Here is an 18311-nt window from a genome sequence, read left to right as displayed (position 1 = left end):
GGAAAAAATCAGAAAAATTCGGAAAAAAACACATATTCCAGCCAAAACCTCCCAGATTCCGGTCAAAACTTGTCAACTTAAAAAAATTACGTATAAAAATATATGTATATATGTATAAAAACTTAAAATTATATGTAAAAAGTCCGATCCGATTAATCCCGAGTAATCCCGAGTAGTCGCTAGTCCCTATCTCACCGACCCGCTAGCGACTAGCGAGTTCTCCAACCTTGGTTTTACCTAAAACGCAATAACTAAAAACACTTCAAAAATGTGTTTATCTAAAATGCAATAGCCAAAAAACACAAAAAAAATGTCTTATTTCTAAAACGCAATGGCCTAAAAACACAAAAGAAAGTGTATTTTTTAAAACGCAATGGACTGAAAACAGATAAAAATGTGTTTACCTAAAACGCAATGAACTAAAAACACTTCAAAAATGTGTTTTTTCTAAAACGCAATGGCCAGAAAACACATAAAACTCTCTTATTTCTATAACGCAATGGACACAAGCCGACCTGTCTGTGAATCTGTCTGAACCAGAGAGCAGCTCAACCCCAGCCAGGGGCTCTGCCCTTTGGACCGCCCCTGGGACCCTGCTACCAGGGGCTGCCGCCCCCCGGACCCCCACCAAGATCGTAAAACGCAATGACTAAATCAAAAACCCAGATAATAAAAATCAAATTAAAGAATTTCTTACATGGATCGAAGTCGGGTTCTTCAACGATTGATGAAATTTGAATGATTGAAACACTTATCAGAGATCGAATCGAACAAATCGAGTGATTATCTTCAAAATCACCAGAAAAAACGAGATTTTTATGAAATTAAACTGGGTTTTCTTCAAAAAAGCTGAAGAACACGTTGATCGGGTGTTTGAATCATTGATTGGTGACGAAAATCGCAGTATAATGTAGTGATTATTGAGATAGAAAGTGAAGAAATGGTTGAAGATGGTGGGTTTTGATGTTACTGGGAAGAAGAAGGAAGCAGAAAAGGATGGATATGATTGACTAAAATACCCTTCCTCTTTATTTTAAATTTTGCCACATGTCATAATTCTATTACTTCCTACACTTCCTAGCTAAAATAAACTTCTTATTTTATCTTTTCCCTTTAGATTTAATCACTGTATGAGATACAAATGTTTACTATGAGATAACTTGTAACGATTCAATGATCTATGCAAAACTACACTCATCATTTTATTTTTAACTAAGCTAGCTCCGTAGCTAGCACAATCTGGTAATCTACTATAGTCCATCTTTCAATTAACAGAAGAATCACACAAGACCACTCCAACTACATTCATATGCTTATGATCACAATCGTTCAAAGTTTATACAAACAAACGGATCCTAGTCACTTCACAAATATTTGTATCTTTCTACGCCTAACTTACCACATAAAACAAACACCCCTCCTACTAGGTTGTAAGAATCGCTAGGCGCTAGTCGGCTGGTGAGGTACCGACGATTGGGATTTTATATTTAATTTTCATTTTATATGTATATACACACATTTTTATATGTATTTTTTGAGTAGACATATTTTATCACTTTTTTTGACCCATATATTCATGTAGATATGATTTATTACCGGAATTTACAAGTTTTGATCAAGAATCTAGCAAGAATCACTAGACTGCCACTGAGTTTTGGCCAATTAGGACTGGATTTGACCAATGTTGACCGTCTACTGATTAATTTCCCGATTAGATAAAAATTACTCGGTGAACCTGGGACTAGCAATTAGCCAGTGGCTGGTGAGAATTTTTACAACCATGCAGTCCTACCTACCACATAGCAAAACAACTCAAAGCAACAAGTTCAAGTGTTTAGTTAATGTGTCTATGCACGACTATAAACCAATGTTTTAAAAACCGGTTTTTAAATTAAACCGGATTAGGCTAAAAAATGGTTCAACCGGTTGAACCAGGTTGTACCGAGCGGTTTAATCGGATTGATTAGTTATGTCACACCCCAACCAATGGCGGAAACATCGGGATGAGACGAAGTGTGAAGATTGCTAGAGACATCATAACGCTATTTGTGACAATATTTAGAAAATCCAAATTTCATTTCATTTCATAACTTCAAATAGTCAACATTACAAGAAATTCAAATACAACAAGTTTAACATAACAACATGATAACATAACAAAATTTGATACAACATATTAAACCCTAACGTCTATATGTGTATCTAGGCATCAACGCTACTTCTTTTCTTAGCATCATCCTCATCAACCTGTAACATGTTTAAAATAATTCAATGCAAAAGCAAAGGCGAGTATACAAGTTTGGTACGTACATAGCATAAGATAAAAATGTCAACAATCCCTCATAGCAAGCATGCGATTCAAGATAAACATTAAATATGGCATGTGTCTAACATATCAAACCAAGAAAACGCAACTTGCTCATGACATAACCAAAGTTTCAGTAGAGGCGGGTCGTTAATCCTATAGCGCTACATATGTCAAGGTTTGGCTCGTACGAAGTTAATGATAAGTTCTACACATAAGAATCACCCAAATTTAAAGTATCAAGCCATCACATATACAAGCATGTTATAGGAATGTTCATGTGTAAGTTTCAATAGGTAAACATGTTACACCCCAAAAGTGATAAAAGTAAAAAGGGGGAATACGAGTATACTCACAAAGTTTGCATATGTTTTCCGATTATCCAATTGTTGACGAGTAGAGATTTAGAGTCCGAATGTATAAGGGTTAAAGTTCAAGTATGTTTAGAGTCGAGATTCGGTGTTTAAAACAACGTAAAAATAAGATATGAGAATAACATGGAAAATAATCATTTAGTACATATGATGCTTGTTCTTGACACTAGGAAACTCGAAGGAGTTTAGATGTTTTCATGGAACAAGGTTCCATTAGAATCGTGACAAGTTATCATAGTCTAGGATGATGTAATCTAGTACCCCGACATATGAACACTAGTTCATCATCAAAGATTCGATTATTCGAATAATATATTTAGGTTATATAATATATGTCCAATAGTTCAAGCATGAGGTAGAAGATTAAAATCTTCATTTTGGTACCTCTAAATGTCATAGAAGTCATGTAGGAGGTAGGAAGATCAAGTCTTCCATTTAGGCACCTCTATGTGTTCACCACTACACTTGATGTAAAAAAAACAACCAAGGAGGGTCATGAACATACAATAAAGAATAAGAAATATACACACTAACTAAGAGAAATCATCAAATCATGTGAGGATTGTATGTTTGGACAACCCAAGTTGTTCCATAATCACTCATGTATCAAAGACAAAGTTTGACATGACTTGTGGGTTAAAAACCCTAAACAAAACACCAAGTTTATGAGGTTTAATCCTCTGATTTTAAATGTCTCAACCTTGTTTTTAAGCTTAACCAACCATGGGATAAGTTGTAAGCATTAGGACATAGGTATGAGATGTGTTGGACACAAGTTGCATAGGTTTAAACAAGTTTTTGATGAACATAAAAACAAACAGAAAGTTTATGGACTATTTCGGGGCATTTCCAGGTCTGATTTCTCCAAGGAGGAGTCTAGGAATCGAACCCCATGATTATACAAGCAAGTAGGAAAAAGAATCGAGTGAATCGGATAAGAATTGAGTGAGTTATGCTCATTTTCGTGAAGGGGTGTCAATCTACTCGAACCCTTGCTTTCAGCTACGGTTTGGTGGATGTTTTGTGAGTTTTTAGGGTTGCAAAAGTGGTAGGGAGGCTGGTTATAAGTGGTATTTATAGGGGGAAGGATTAGGGTTTCAATGGGTTGGGCTTTGGAAGTGTTTAGAAGGGGTTACACCTTGAAACTAGCCCACAAAACCCAACTATATGGGCTGAATTTTGCTGAATTGGGGCTGCCATATTTCTTTATTTTTTTATTTTTTTAAAACATTATAATGAGTAATTTTGTTAGTTAAGTTGTGTAATAATGTGCAACAATGTTTCCCCTAACTTGTAACAAGGTGAAATATGAAATAAAACATGATTTAACTAGGTAAAAAGTGTAATGTACAAGTTTTATTTACGAAGCAAGTTCCGTATTTTACAACGATTACAATGAAAGAATGGTTATAAGAACACAAGATTTCCAAAGTTAGAATTTCACGTAAGGTTTCTAAATGTAGGAAGTTTGAAAACGCAGGGCGTTACAAGTTAACTCTATAATTTCATAAATTAGAACATCAACTCAAAAGTTAATCCAAAAATGCATGATTACATATTAAAAAATAATCCAAAAGCTAACCATAATAAAAAAATAATCCAAAAGATAATTGAAAATCATTTAATTTTCCAACAAGATCTTTTAAATGAAAGTGTACAATATGTTTAAGCCATCTGAGTCGAATACATCAAGTTCATGATCACATAAAAGATAAAATTCACTATTATCGTTATCCTCATCAACTACAGGATAACTTTTTGGTGTCATACAATATTAAATAAGAAGTTTTAGTTACGAATAATTATAATATATAAAAATTACGTAAAATAAGTAACATATATAATAAATAAGGAACAACCCAAACTAAAATAACCTTGGGCCGGTACCGGTATGACTTTTCAAACCGGTATACCGGATTTTACCGCCGGTACAAACCTTATGCCGTTTCACTTATTTACCAGGGTGTTTCGTACCGGATTTACATCTGGAAACGGTAATACCGGTATAACCGGCCGGTATTTACCGGTTTTTAAAACGCTGCTATAAACCATCCCTAAGAAGTCAAGAACATGTATTTTAGCACATTTACAATTAAATGTGTATTGTAAGATATTGTTTTTAGTTTTTATGGCATAAATAGTTGACGTAGTTTTAAATTTGGTGGGTTAATTATGGAAAGAATCATAAGGCTATGGGGTGTGGGGGTCATGAATTGAAACATTATTTCCACATAGGATTATTAATTAAATGGTATACCATCCCTCACATTGATTGATGGTGGTTTCCATGGATTAAACCACGATTACCACGACCCTCCCATTTGATAATTTTAAGACAAAAACAAATTAACAAAAATAAAGGGGATAGTGGTTTGGGTCATGACCACACCCTTAGGGTAGTGGTTTTGAATAATGGATTAAAGATAGATGATGTGGTGCCTATATGGAGGGTCATGGTGGTCATGAGGGTCATGACCACACCCTATAGCCTAAGAAATGATAATGGATTTTAATTAGGAAATAAGTAAAACAAACAAGTAAACTAGACTTTGGAAAGTGAAAATCAAATCCTTTCTTATTAGCCAAAATGAATCCCGTAAGATCCGGATTTGATTTCAATCCAATCCAATCAAAGCCTCTTTTACAAACAAACCAACTTCATTTTTAAACCCTCAATCCTCCTGCCCGGTTTCATTCCGTTCCGCACACGAGTTCAAGCTGCATTTACTCGCATACCAGGTACACATGGTTTTTTGATATTCTTATGATATGTGAGCGTGTGTTTGTGCGTGCTGGGTGTAAATTATGTTTATGTGAGTGAGTGTGTGTTTGTGCGTGAAGGTACACGAACATTAAAAGTTTGGTTATATAATGATTGGGTTAAAACTCTTCATGTGATATCAGTGTTTTTGCAACTGACCATTTAATACTTAGAATTGTAAATTATGTTTGTATAAACTATAAAGATTAGATTTTGCTCGCCGAGAAACTTTAACGAACAAATCAATTAGTGTGATTAATCTATCATAAAACTAAGAGTAAAATGCACGGATAGTCCTTGTGGTTTGGTGAAATTTCACCTTTAGTCCCCAACTTTTCAAAATTACAATTTTAGTCCCTATGGTTTGACAAGTTGTTACTCGGATAGTCCCCAAAGCAGATGAAGGTTAGTTTTTCTGTTTAAATGGGTGTGAAATGACAAGGACTATCCGAGTAACAACTTGTCAAACCACAGGGACTATCCGAGTAATAACTTGTCAAACCACAGGGACTATCCGAGTAACAACTTGTCAAACCACAGGGACTATCCGAGTAACCTTCATCTGCTTTAGGGACTATTCGAGTAACCTTCATCTGCTTTAGGGACTATTCGAGTAACAACTTGTCAAACCACAGGGACGAAGAGTGTAATTCTGAAAAGTTAGGGACTAAAGGTGAAATTTCACCAAACCACAGGGACTATCCGTGCATTTTACTCTAAAACTAATTTGAAAAATAGCGGAATACTAACACAACCTCTTGTCATAAATCAGTTATGAAGACATTCATGGGATCCAAATCCAAATCCAAGTCCAAAAAGATTGAATACCCTGCATTCACGGTTCTACAATAAGTTTAACATAAACTTTAACTACCTATTTATTATGTTTCTACTATGTTTTGTTCTTCTTGTTGTTGTTGTTTCAGAATTTTACAATCAAGGTGAATGTTAAAAAATCATGGCAGGATACAGTGAAAAGTGTGTTGAAAAGTGTTCAAGGTATGTTTCTATTTAAACTTTAACTAGTAATAAGATCCGCGCGGGTACTTCGCAAATATCGAACGGATTAGTCCAAGCGTTATGTATGTGTTAACTATATGAAAACGCACGTTTTGACGTATTCGATTGAACTCAATGTATCCTATAGTTGCATTGCGATTGGATAAAAAACGTAACATAAATTGAACTTATATCGTACAATCATAATGTATTATACGCGACCCGACTAACTCCAATTTATATCGTCAAGCCAAAAACTCCCGAGGGGTCAAAGTGGCATTTACAAAGTTCATAAAAGGTTAAGTAGTTAAAAATTGCATTTCCTAAATTTAAGGGCTAAGAAAGGGTAAAAATAAAATTTGATAAAGTTTTGGGGTAAGAAGGAAACTATAACAAACTTGGGGTTGAAAAGGAAACTACCACAAAGTTGGGGTGTCAAAAGCAAACTATGTGTAAAATGGAGTAGTAGTATAGGGACTAAATTTGTCATTTATGAAACTTTGAAGATACCAAAGTCAAGGGGCTAAAATTGCAATATCGTGAAAGTATAGGGGGAGGGGGAGCCAAAGTCGGTGGGGTTTCCACCGACTTTGCCTTTTAAGTTATAGTATAATATAATATAATATAATGTTATAAATAATATCATCTTTCCCAAGATTTGATAAGCTTGTTGGTTGTTAGGAGTAACTACCTTCAGAATGGGGGACGACGGATCGGTTAATATTTCGGGTTACATTGATCCGACCCAACTATTGAAATGTCTAAAGAAAGCTGGAAAAGACGTAGAGATGGTGCACTGGCAATATGGAGAATGTTCAAACAACTTGTTTGAAAACACGGAACCACCTACGATTGACAATGGGAACGGTCCAAACGGAGTGGGGGACTATTACTTACATCCAAGTTATGATGTGTATGGAAACGGGTATGGGTATGGGTTTGGCTATGGCTATGGTTATCCAAGCTTTGCAAGGAACTATGGCTACAAGCATCTAGAATGTTCGGGGAATGCCGAAGATTGTAGTGGACATCACGCAGAACAACCAACGAATTCGGAGAAAGCGTCTACGGAACAGCCAAAGAATTCGGATAAATCCTCTTTCAGTATTCCGAAAAGGATTAGTGGTCATGGGGAAGACCTAATCCTAGGTGAAAATGCTCCAAAATATTGCAGGATAATGTAATTAAATTTGTAGGACATAATGTCCTCGATATAAAGTTTTGTAGGATTTACAACTAATGGACTGGTGTATCCTGTATTTTCACTTTTAAATAAAATATAAGGAGACAGTTATATTCCTATGATTGAGTCTAAGAATTGATATGATCACTTCTGATATAAAAGAATTTTTCTTTGAAGTCTGATTTTGTGAACCATTTGTATCTTCCATTATTATAGGAATGTCTATGTGTCTATACTCTATAACTTGAAATGTTGAAGTGTCGCGTTGTCCAAGTGATAATTTGATACACAAAAAGCTACAGGGTTACTTGGTAGCCCAACAACCCTAGAATTTGTTTTAACATCATGTAAGGCAATCTGTAAACATAAATCTCTTTGTGGGGCGTTATGCGACAAGTGACGTAACGCGTAAGAGAGGGACTTTATAGGGTTTTATATAACTTGAGTGTGTAGTAGGGATATATATGTAGGGTAAAGTTCTTGTACAAATAATCTTAACATACTAAACATACAAATTGAAGGAAAACTCAAAAAGACAAGGTGGCATTTTTGTAATTATCAATAACTATCAAAGTTACTCTACAAATATACCTAAAAAAACCTAACCACTCCCCCCACCCCCAAAAAAAACCTAAACCCCCCACCCCCCAAAAACCTAAAAAAACCTAACCCCCCCCCCCCCAAAAAAAAAACCTAAAAAAAACCTAACCCCCCCCCCCACACACCCCCAAAAACCTAAAAAAACCTAACCCCCCACCCCCCAAAAAACCTAAAAAAATAAAAAAAAACACACAAATTATTTTATTTTATTTTTTATTAAAAAATCGCTACTTTTAGTAGCAGCAAAAAAAAAAAAAAAATTTTTTTTTTTTTTTGCTAACGAAATGTAGCGATTTTTTAATAAAAAAATGTTAAAAAAAAATTTGTGTTTTTTTAGGTATTTTTGGTTGTAACTTTGATAGTTGGTGGTAATTACAAAAATGCCACCTTGTCTTTTTGGGTTTTCCTTCAATTTGTATGTTTAGTATGTTAAGATTATTTGTATTTGATCTTTTGCCTATATATGTATGGGGCTGTGTGTGTGAGTGGGGAAGAATGGGCAACGCCATGAGAATTTTCGCGAGGAGAGATTTTCAGCACATGGTGTCCCCCGTAATGGTGTTCAGGGGCGCCATGGGGCGGTATACTTGAGTAATTGTAAAAGTCGCTAGGCGCTCCCTAGTTGGTCGTCCGGGGAGTTGAGAGTACTCGGCCTAGGCGGAGAGTACACGGGGAGTACTCGGACATGCCAAATTATAAAGAAATTAGTTTTTGGAAATTAAATATGTGTCAAATAACATAAATTTACTAATATTTATAACAAAATACGTGAAATTGATATTCATTCCTTAATATGATAGTAATAGAAATTATGTTTTATTTTATTTTAAGTCAAACTCGGCCCAAGTTGACCTATTAGATCCGATTTTGGCCGATGCTGACCGCATTTGATCGATTCCGAGTAATTAGTCGGAGTTGAAGAAAGTCGCCTCGGCAGCCTACCTTGTAGCGACTACTCGGGGAGTAATCGACCTTGGAGGCCTTGTTTTACAACCAAGTTGAGTTTGGCGTGATGTAGCGCTGCACTACAGGTGGGCTAAGAACATGAATCTTTAGATCAGATACTTTTATAGGCTTCTTCACTTATATCCGTGTTTAACATGAATTAATACGAACACGCTTATTTTCTTAATAAACAATAGTTACAAGAAATAACAAAATTGCGTGTGTTTTTTTTTTTTCGTTCATTCAAGCTAAAACGAACATTCGTATACAAAATGAATAGTCGTTTACTTATAAAGAAGAATGCAATCACTTTCGGTTTTAGATTTGATCACTTAGATGCAAAACTTGGTATCTGATACAAATGTTCAATACAAAACAACTTTTATGGATAAAATGATCTATGCAAAACCACACTGGTCATCGTATCTTTAACTGAGATTGCGGCATAGCTAAAACAATCGAGTAATCTAACAGAGTAAATTACTCTATGTTTTAGTGGTTTTAGCCATTTGAGTCCAAAATCAAAAAATTTAACGACCTAAGTCCCTAACCACTCATTTTATAACATTTTGAGTCCAATTTTTAACACTTGTACTTTTGATTTTGGACTCAAGTGGTTAAAATCACTAAAACACAGGGACTCAAAACGTTATAAAATGAACGGTTAAGGACTCGGGGCGTTAAACGTTTTGATTTTGGACTCAAGTGGTTAAAACCACTAAAACGCAGAGACTCAAAAAGTAATTTACTCAATCCAATATAATCCATTTTTCAATTAATCAATCACACAAGACCAGTACAACCACATTCATACGCTACCCTAAATATAGGGTCGGTTCCAGTCCATAGGTCGAAGTCGGGTTTCACCATGAAAAGAACCGAGAACCGACCCGACCCTATTTTATATAAAAAATTGGAACCGATCTAAATACCTAGGTACTTGGGTTCGGGTCGGGTATATTTTCGGTTTGGTTCTCGGTTATTTTCGGTCCGGATCTAAACTTGCTCACCCTTAGTCACATCAAAGTTTACACAAACAAACGGATCCTTGTCACTTTACAATTTTCTTGATATTTTTGTATCTTTTTAGTTCTACGTCTAACCTAACGTGAGTAAAGTACATGGATGGTCCCTCTGGTTAATCAAATTTTGGATTTAGTTCCTAGCTTTACAAAAGTACATAGATGGTCACTGTGGTTTGTACTTTGTAACACATTTAGTCCCCAACCTTTGCCAAAAGTACATGGATGGTCCATGTGGTTTACACTATGTAACACATTAAGTCTCTAGCAATTGGGGACTAAATACATTACAAAGTGCAAACCATAAGGACCGCCCATGTACTTTTGGGTGTTATAAAGTGCATATAATGGGAACCATCTGTATACATTTGAAAAGCTAGAGAATACATCCACAATTTTGGTTAACCACAGGGACCATCATTTGTAAAGAAAAAGAGAAAAAAAAAAAAAAAAAAACTCAAAGCAACAACTTCAAGAGTTCAGTTCCTACTAACATCAATACAAAAGTTATACTACCCATGAGAGGCTTTGATGGTGTGCGGGGAGGCCCTCCGCACAAGGCCCACAATTTCGAGGGGCATGCGATTTAAAAAAATCCGATACGTATATGTTATTTTTTAAATAGTAAACACATACCACTTTCAATATAGGCCAATTTACAAATTATTTTTTATGGCTTACTCTTTAGCCCACTTGGAATTAGATTTATTAAACCCAATACTGATTTGGTCTTTTTTAAATAATAACAAAACATAACAGAAGGGCACATTTTTCAATCTCGAACAGGGTACGTGAATTCTAAGAGACGCTGTCAAAATAGTATGATCGATCGATATAAAAACACAAAGAACAACATAAAACACACGAGAAGCGACAAATCGTGACGTAAAACTTTATTATTTAACCCAAACCAAAAACACCCCCCAAACCCTCGATCTTACATGAACTAAGATCTGATGAACACAAGTTTAGATCGACTGATTTAATAAATCAGTTGATCTATGAATACAAAGATAGAAAGATAACAAGAACGAATACAACCTGACCTATACAGGATCAAGATCTCACAGGTGAGACTAACAACAAGCTGAACCGATAAATATCAACAGTATGAATAGCAAATCACAGCGGATCTCCACAGACAGATTATACTGAGAGCCTGAGAGCTGCGATGATTAAAGAAGGGTCTTGAAACCCTAATCGTCGATGTACTTGAGAGAAAATTGCCTGTGCACTTGATATAAACTGTGAGAGTGTCTTTTGGGGAGAATAATCAAATGAACCCTAGCAGCTATACTTCTCTTTTATACTAGAAATATCCCATGTTACACTAAGCCCCTGGAACTAACTCCAAAACCACAAATCAGCCAAAGTTGCAAATAGGCCCCTCAATTAGTTGCAACCTGATATAAAGACTAACAACTTAAACAAAAGAAAAGATCAGAATAATAAAAAATAACATATATGAAATATTTGAATGAATTTTATACTTATTCTTTTAACATTCCCCCTTCATTCAAATATGAAACCAGCTTAACAAATCCCACTTAAACAACCTGTTTGTTAACAACTGTAACAACTTAAAACCAACTCAGAAATCTCCCAAACCGCCCAAGATCTTACTAACTGTAAGATCAAAAATCAACCAATACAGAGTACTTAATCAACTGATAACGAACAGTTGACTAATCGAAATAACAACAACTAGAATGAAACGACACAACCTGAACAAAGACGATCTGCAAGATCTGGAACACAGCTGAAAACGAACAGTCTTCGATCTTCAACATCAGCTGAAGACGTCTCAGAACTGATCTACATCAGATCAGAACTTGAACGAGGATTGAAACAGGCTGATTGAAACAGGCTGATTTACAACTGGAACGAAGAAGATGAAAGAGTGCGAAACAATACATCTGAAGGTTCTAGAACCCTTACAAAAAATACTCTTATATCCTGCAAAAGTCTAAGTTACACTTCAAACCCACAAGAAATAGCACTTATGATCGCACCCCCTGAGAAGTTACAATTCCAACCCTTACAAATATAACAGCTGAACATATTTGTCTCAATCCAGTTACTACTGACTGAACAAACAAGTCCAACCCATTCAAGAGCCCAATCACAATATATGTATATGTATCACAGTTTATTATAAAGTCCCAGTAATAAGTTCAGCCATGTTGAATAACAAGTCCACTTGACATGTTTGTGTTTTGATCACTATTATTTTTAACATCCCCCCTTGATTTAAACAGCAAACATGTCAACTAGATCTAACTCAAAACAAACCAGACCATGCTGAACATAACTCAACCTTTTTTTTGTAACCAAGTCTGCCATTTTTCCAGGATTCATACAAACTGATCATATGGCATTTTTACAAGCTTTAACAAGATAAACAGTAGTAACGCCAAATATTTATACAACACAGACAAAATGTTACGATAAAAAATATCAGACAACAATGATAGCCAATACAGACTCTGGCTAAATATACAATCAAAACACATCTCTTACATAAGAGAAAAAACATACATGACTAACATCACAACAGGCAAGAATCACACGATTCATACAACACTGATATATGAGAAGTATACACTCCTATAACAGACAACAATTCTAGCCTCAACAAAAAAAACACAAAATCATATGATTTAATGTCCACACACAAGGCTAAGAATAAAGAGACATACGCAAGACAATAAGATGCAGCCAAACAAATCCTGATTAACCACAAAATTACACAATTTGTAACCAGAACAATATATCTCACACGAGACAATATACTAAGCTGTCACACATATACAAAATAGTCTTCACAAAAAAACATCGGTTAAACATGAACCACACAGTTCAGCTAACCATACAAATAAGACTATAGACAAACAGACATAGACATCAAGGACAACCTTGGCGAAACAATTGATTAGAGAACACTCAAACCACACAGTTTGACTAATCATACAGCAAAAGACATTAAGACATACGGACTACAACCAGAAGACACTTCTACAGTCCAAAAACAGAGTTGAATCACATGACCCAAGACAAAGATTCACACTACACAAATCAACAACATTTTTCAGGTCTAAACTTAACGAAAGCACAAGACTATATATCCACAAAATTAGAATATTACATGTGAATCAAACAATGAACATACATACTACACAGACAGTCTTTTACAAAGAAGATAAAAAACAAAAGCAATCTTCTAGACAAAGACGCTAGTTAGATAACAAGTCGATACACATACCAGAATACAACTTTTGAACAACTCAACCAAAATACAGAATCACAAGATTCAATGATCAAATACTTATTATCATAAAAGCATATGAAAACATAACATTATTAGACCACACATCTGATAAACATAGCATCATACGACTTCTAAGACAAGACAAGACTTGTAATCATGTGTATCAAACAACAACAACCCACTTTAAACTTCAAGAAACAAGAACCGATACTCAAATACAACAAATATCTAATCAAAATACAACATGAAACACCCACAAGACAACCCTATAGATTACCACACGATAATCAATACATAATCTACAAGAAACAAGCCCATTAGTACACAAACATTTCAAACTTCGTAAGAATAACAAGATTTTATTATACTAGTCTAATACCATACAATCACACTCAAGAAAGTACTAGAACAGACGGAAATATCACAGATTAGACCAACAAAAGAAGCAGATAAACAACCCTAATACAAACAGAAAACAACCCTAAGGCGAAGCTGAGTCAGGGACAAGATTCCAGGTTCATCACTCTAAGGTGCCTGGACATGCCTTTACTCAGGAGCCACAATCTAAGACACAGAACCAATACAACAACTGCGAACACAACCAAAAAACCACAGAAATAATACAGATGACAGACAGACACGAACATAGAACAAATGACCAACCAAGGAGATTCTGGTCCTCACTACCCAGACTTCAACTAATATAATCAACAAAAATAAAACGATACAAAATAGAAAGACCTTACAGAGAGTGCATAAAACTCTTAGAGAGACCAAATTTGTAGTTTTCAAGAACTACACAATCTGGCCACGTCACAATCAAGCACACCCGGTTAGTTTACCCTGAACCTTCTGGGGTTACAGAGACTAACACAGGTCTTCAAAAAAGAAGTCAGCAATCTCCCACCAAATTCCATCAAGCTCTACTTTAGGTTTGTGCCACATCAGAATTAAACAGATTTCACAAGATCTGACCTGTATGCTCTTCAACAAAAGATCAAAGCAGTACAGACACTAACAAAGTAACAAAAAATATGCAAAGACCAAAGAACCTAGTTAAAATAACATATTGGCAAAGACAATCAAACAAACCATAGTTGGCATAAATTGTCTAAAAAATTCCACTAGTCGTTCTATCAGGAATTGTAACATAGCTATGTGGTAATCATTAACACAAGCAACAGGTAATTTATCAAGGGAAACAATGCAAAGACAATGACCAGAACACTATACCACAATGATGACAATAACCAACAATCTTGCAAGCCAAATGATAAGTTGATAACCATACAAAACTTATACAGTTAAATCAATAATATCACATAGCACATTACAGATTCAAGAACACAATACCCAATCATATGAGATCGAACAATCATGTGACAGAATGAAGAAATACTCAAAACATCATACTAATGCGATATACAACAAGCAAATTATCACACAACAAAGCAATACACACTGATCCATCTAACTCAGTACAAAATAATGCCTAAACAACGATTTATGTGTGACAATAAAAATGAACAAAACTAGGGTATCTTCTTGACACACCAATCCTCCATCAATAACAACATCGAGATCATGTTAGTTAACCATGATAGCACTGAACTACCACACTAAGCAACCCACTAAACATACAGAACAATCAAAACAAGAATATGCTAGTTAACCATTCAAATGATGTTCTCTGGGAAAACCTTAACTGAACATCTAGACATAGGTTGTGTTTTTTTTTTTTTTTTTTTATATTTATGAAACTATATGTGTTTTCCAACAACATGATAATAGACTCCTAAAACAGAAGCAATTAATCAAGACATTATCTACGGTGAACAAAGCAAGCGCAAGAACAAAACAAAGTGCAGAGTATAAATCACCAATACTCCTAACCTGGTCATAGAAAGCCTAACAGAACCAATAATCGCGTAATAAAAAATACAAAATTAAGACAGAAAGACTTACAGCCTTTATAGACGCAAGAATACCAATCCATGGTTACAAATCCTATTCCTGATGTAAAGACTTCTACAAACATGTATGCAGAAAGACTGCCGTTCAAGAACAAAGACAGTTAGGGTTTTAATCAAAACCCTAACACCTTAAATCATGCCAGATATGTGATGAACCAAACACGCCCAAATCTCTGGCTTTCAAAACAAAAAAACCAAGTAGAAAAACGTACCAAAGCAGCGGAAGAACAATAATCTATTAATTGATGATAATCGATCAGAGCCTATTGCTCTGATACCATGTCAAAATAGTATGATCGATCGATATAAAAACACAAAGAACAACATAAAACACACGAGAAGCGACAAATCGTGACGTAAAACTTTATTATTTAACCCAAACCAAAAACACCCCCCAAACCCTCGATCTTACATGAACTAAGATCTGATGAACACAAGTTTAGATCGACTGATTTAATAAATCAGTTGATCTATGAATACAAAGATAGAAAGATAACAAGAACGAATACAACCTGACCTATACAGGATCAAGATCTCACAGGTGAGACTAACAACAAGCTGAACCGATAAATATCAACAGTATGAATAGCAAATCACAGCGGATCTCCACAGACAGATTATACTGAGAGCCTGAGAGCTGCGATGATTAAAGAAGGGTCTTGAAACCCTAATCGTCGATGTACTTGAGAGAAAATTGCCTGTGCACTTGATATAAACTGTGAGAGTGTCTTTTGGGGAGAATAATCAAATGAACCCTAGCAGCTATACTTCTCTTTTATACTAGAAATATCCCATGTTACACTAAGCCCCTGGAACTAACTCCAAAACCACAAATCAGCCAAAGTTGCAAATAGGCCCCTCAATTAGTTGCAACCTGATATAAAGACTAACAACTTAAACAAAAGAAAAGATCAGAATAATAAAAAATAACATATATGAAATATTTGAATGAATTTTATACTTATTCTTTTAACAGACGCCTCTGATACTACCTGTCTATGCACAACTATAAACCATCCCCAAGAACAAATATCTTTAGGAAATTTACAATTATACCCCCATGCCATCTAACTACTAGAGGATCAACCCGCCATCCGGCATCACATATTGCACCCGCAGTTGTTCAGGACGATTAAAAAACGCATCAATCCTGTTTCTCTCTATGGCAAACATATCTGCCGCCTTATTTGCCTTAAACACATCATCACTCAAAAGATTAAATAAATTTCATGATCTCAATAATCACATCTTTCAGTTTCTCCAATGCGCGTTTTCTGGCTGATGTCCGCAAAATTACAACTATACCCCCATGTCATCTAATTGCTCGAGGATTGACCTGTTAACCGCATCACATACTGCACACGCAGTTGCTCTGGAAGATTAAAAAACACATCAATCTTGTTTTTTTCTGTAGCAAATATATCGGCAGCCTTGAACACGTCATCACTCGAAAGATTAAGTTTCGTAATCTCAATAAGCACATCTTTCAGTTTCCTTAACGCGCGTTTTTCGCTGATGTCATCGTCTATCTTAGCGTTTTCCATATTTACAAATTTGGAATTAAAATTTCTAATCACATACGACACTCGCAGTTGTTCAGGAAGACTGAAAAACACATCAATCTTGTTTTTGTTCGCAGCAAATATTTCAGTGGCCTTGAACACATCATCACTCGAAAGGTTAAACTTCATGATCTCGTTAATCGCATTCTTTAGCTTTTCTGACGCGGTTTTTTGGCGAATGTTATCGTCTGTCACAATGCTCGTCACGAGATTTGCCATAGTTGCAAAACTAGCGTTAAATCCTTCTACAAAAGCCCGAAAACTACTATCGAATTCATCTAAACGGGCCACAATATCATCATGTGATGATGTTGTTTTTGTTTTCTTCGTAATCCCATCTTCGATATTTGGCGTTGTTTTTCGTTTTACAGACATTTTTCTTGCAGGCGTCGGTGTTGCTTGTGACGACGTTTTATTATCATTATTCGCGTCATCATCTTCTTCTTCTTCGCTTAGAGAATCATCCGATTCATTATGATTTTCATCTTCACTTTCGCTATTAACTAACTTACCGGTTGCTTCAACAACTGTAACTTCCAGTTTGGGGATGACATCATCATTCGCTTCAACAACTGCACCATTGGGTCTATCTCTTCCATATACTAATTCAAGTTGGTTGAAAAATGGGAATTTAAATTCCCATAATCCTTTTGCTTCTTTGTGACTCTTTCAAATATAAAAGATAACACAAAATCAGAAAATACAAAAATAAGACGCGTAAATATATAAATGAAAACTGCATGAAAAAGAAACGACCTTTTAACTTAAAAAAAAATATTAGTAACCACGGGAATCATAGAAACCTAACTTTTTTTTTTCGAATGGCCAACGAATCCTCCAAATGGGCTACTGGCGAAATTCACCACATCGGAATACACTCACCTCCGAACCGGGGAAAACCCTCACCTAGGCCCGAAGCCCGTGAACACTCGCCCGAAGGCACGACAGTGCGGTGAGGTAAAACCCGCTCAGTTCAAGGATCGAACTGGCGATCTCCACCTATTCGCCTAGTCTCCCATCATCACCAGGTGCCGCAAAATATAGTGGGGAGGGCAGGAATCGAACCTGAGTCCCTTAGAGCACCAAGTCTCTCCCTTACCACTCCACCACCACCTACTGATTTAACCACCATGCTAAATTTAATTGCCTATTGTAGCAACAAACGACCTGCAAATCATCTTTTGCAGAACTTACAAAGATTAATGACATGGCGTCTTATTTGTCATTTTAGTCATAGTTGTTGATAGCAAATAGCGGACGCTAACGACATACAACCTATACGCTACGTAGCAATAGCGATGAAATAGTGGGCGCTATTT

At 35.6% G+C, this 18311-nt stretch overlaps 2 protein-coding genes across 8 annotated transcripts in view; one reads left to right on the top strand and one right to left on the bottom strand.

The window, feature by feature from the left end:
* The first annotated feature begins 5227 nt into the window (after positions 1-5227).
* Positions 5228-7724, top strand: LOC110934548. Of its 3 annotated transcripts, none has more exons than XM_035980473.1 (5): positions 5228-5418; positions 6076-6113; positions 6213-6280; positions 6367-6439; positions 7121-7724. In XM_035980473.1, the coding sequence occupies exons 3-5, from the start codon at positions 6215-6217 to the stop codon at positions 7621-7623; spliced, it is 642 nt and encodes a 213-aa protein (XP_035836366.1). In that variant the 5' UTR covers positions 5228-5418; positions 6076-6113; positions 6213-6214; the 3' UTR covers positions 7624-7724. The 3 variants fall into 3 exon arrangements, with proteins under 3 accessions (XP_035836366.1, XP_035836365.1, XP_022033211.1); XM_035980472.1 differs by having other exon boundaries at positions 5981-6113; XM_022177519.2 differs by lacking the exon at positions 6076-6113.
* A 3334-nt stretch (positions 7725-11058) lies between these two features.
* LOC110936146 overlaps positions 11059-18311 on the bottom strand; it is a 50254-nt gene continuing 43001 nt past the window's right edge. For all 5 annotated transcript variants that reach the window (XM_022178481.2, XM_022178480.2, XM_022178479.2 and 2 more), the window contains one exon: positions 11059-17658. In XM_022178481.2, coding sequence (XP_022034173.1) covers positions 16747-17658 — 912 coding nt within the window. In that variant the 3' untranslated portion in view covers positions 11059-16746. The remainder of the gene's footprint in view (positions 17659-18311) is intronic.

This window comes from Helianthus annuus, chromosome 12 (genome assembly GCF_002127325.2).
Source record: "Helianthus annuus cultivar XRQ/B chromosome 12, HanXRQr2.0-SUNRISE, whole genome shotgun sequence".
Lineage (NCBI taxonomy): Eukaryota > Viridiplantae > Streptophyta > Magnoliopsida > Asterales > Asteraceae > Helianthus > Helianthus annuus.
The sequence above is the reverse complement of the archived record's forward strand: the minus strand, read 5'-3'. Positions and strand labels throughout refer to the sequence as shown.

Bases quoted from the DNA above. Each gene is read 5' to 3' on its own strand.
- LOC110934548 (XM_022177519.2), top strand. From the start codon at position 6,215: ATGAAGACATTCATGGGATCCAAATCCAAATCCAAGTCCAAAAAGATT. The intron at 6,281-6,366 runs GTTCTACAATAA...TTGTTGTTTCAG, and splicing joins TTGAATACCCTGCATTCACG to AATTTTACAATCAAGGTGAA. The intron at 6,440-7,120 runs GTATGTTTCTAT...GTTGGTTGTTAG, and splicing joins TGTGTTGAAAAGTGTTCAAG to GAGTAACTACCTTCAGAATG.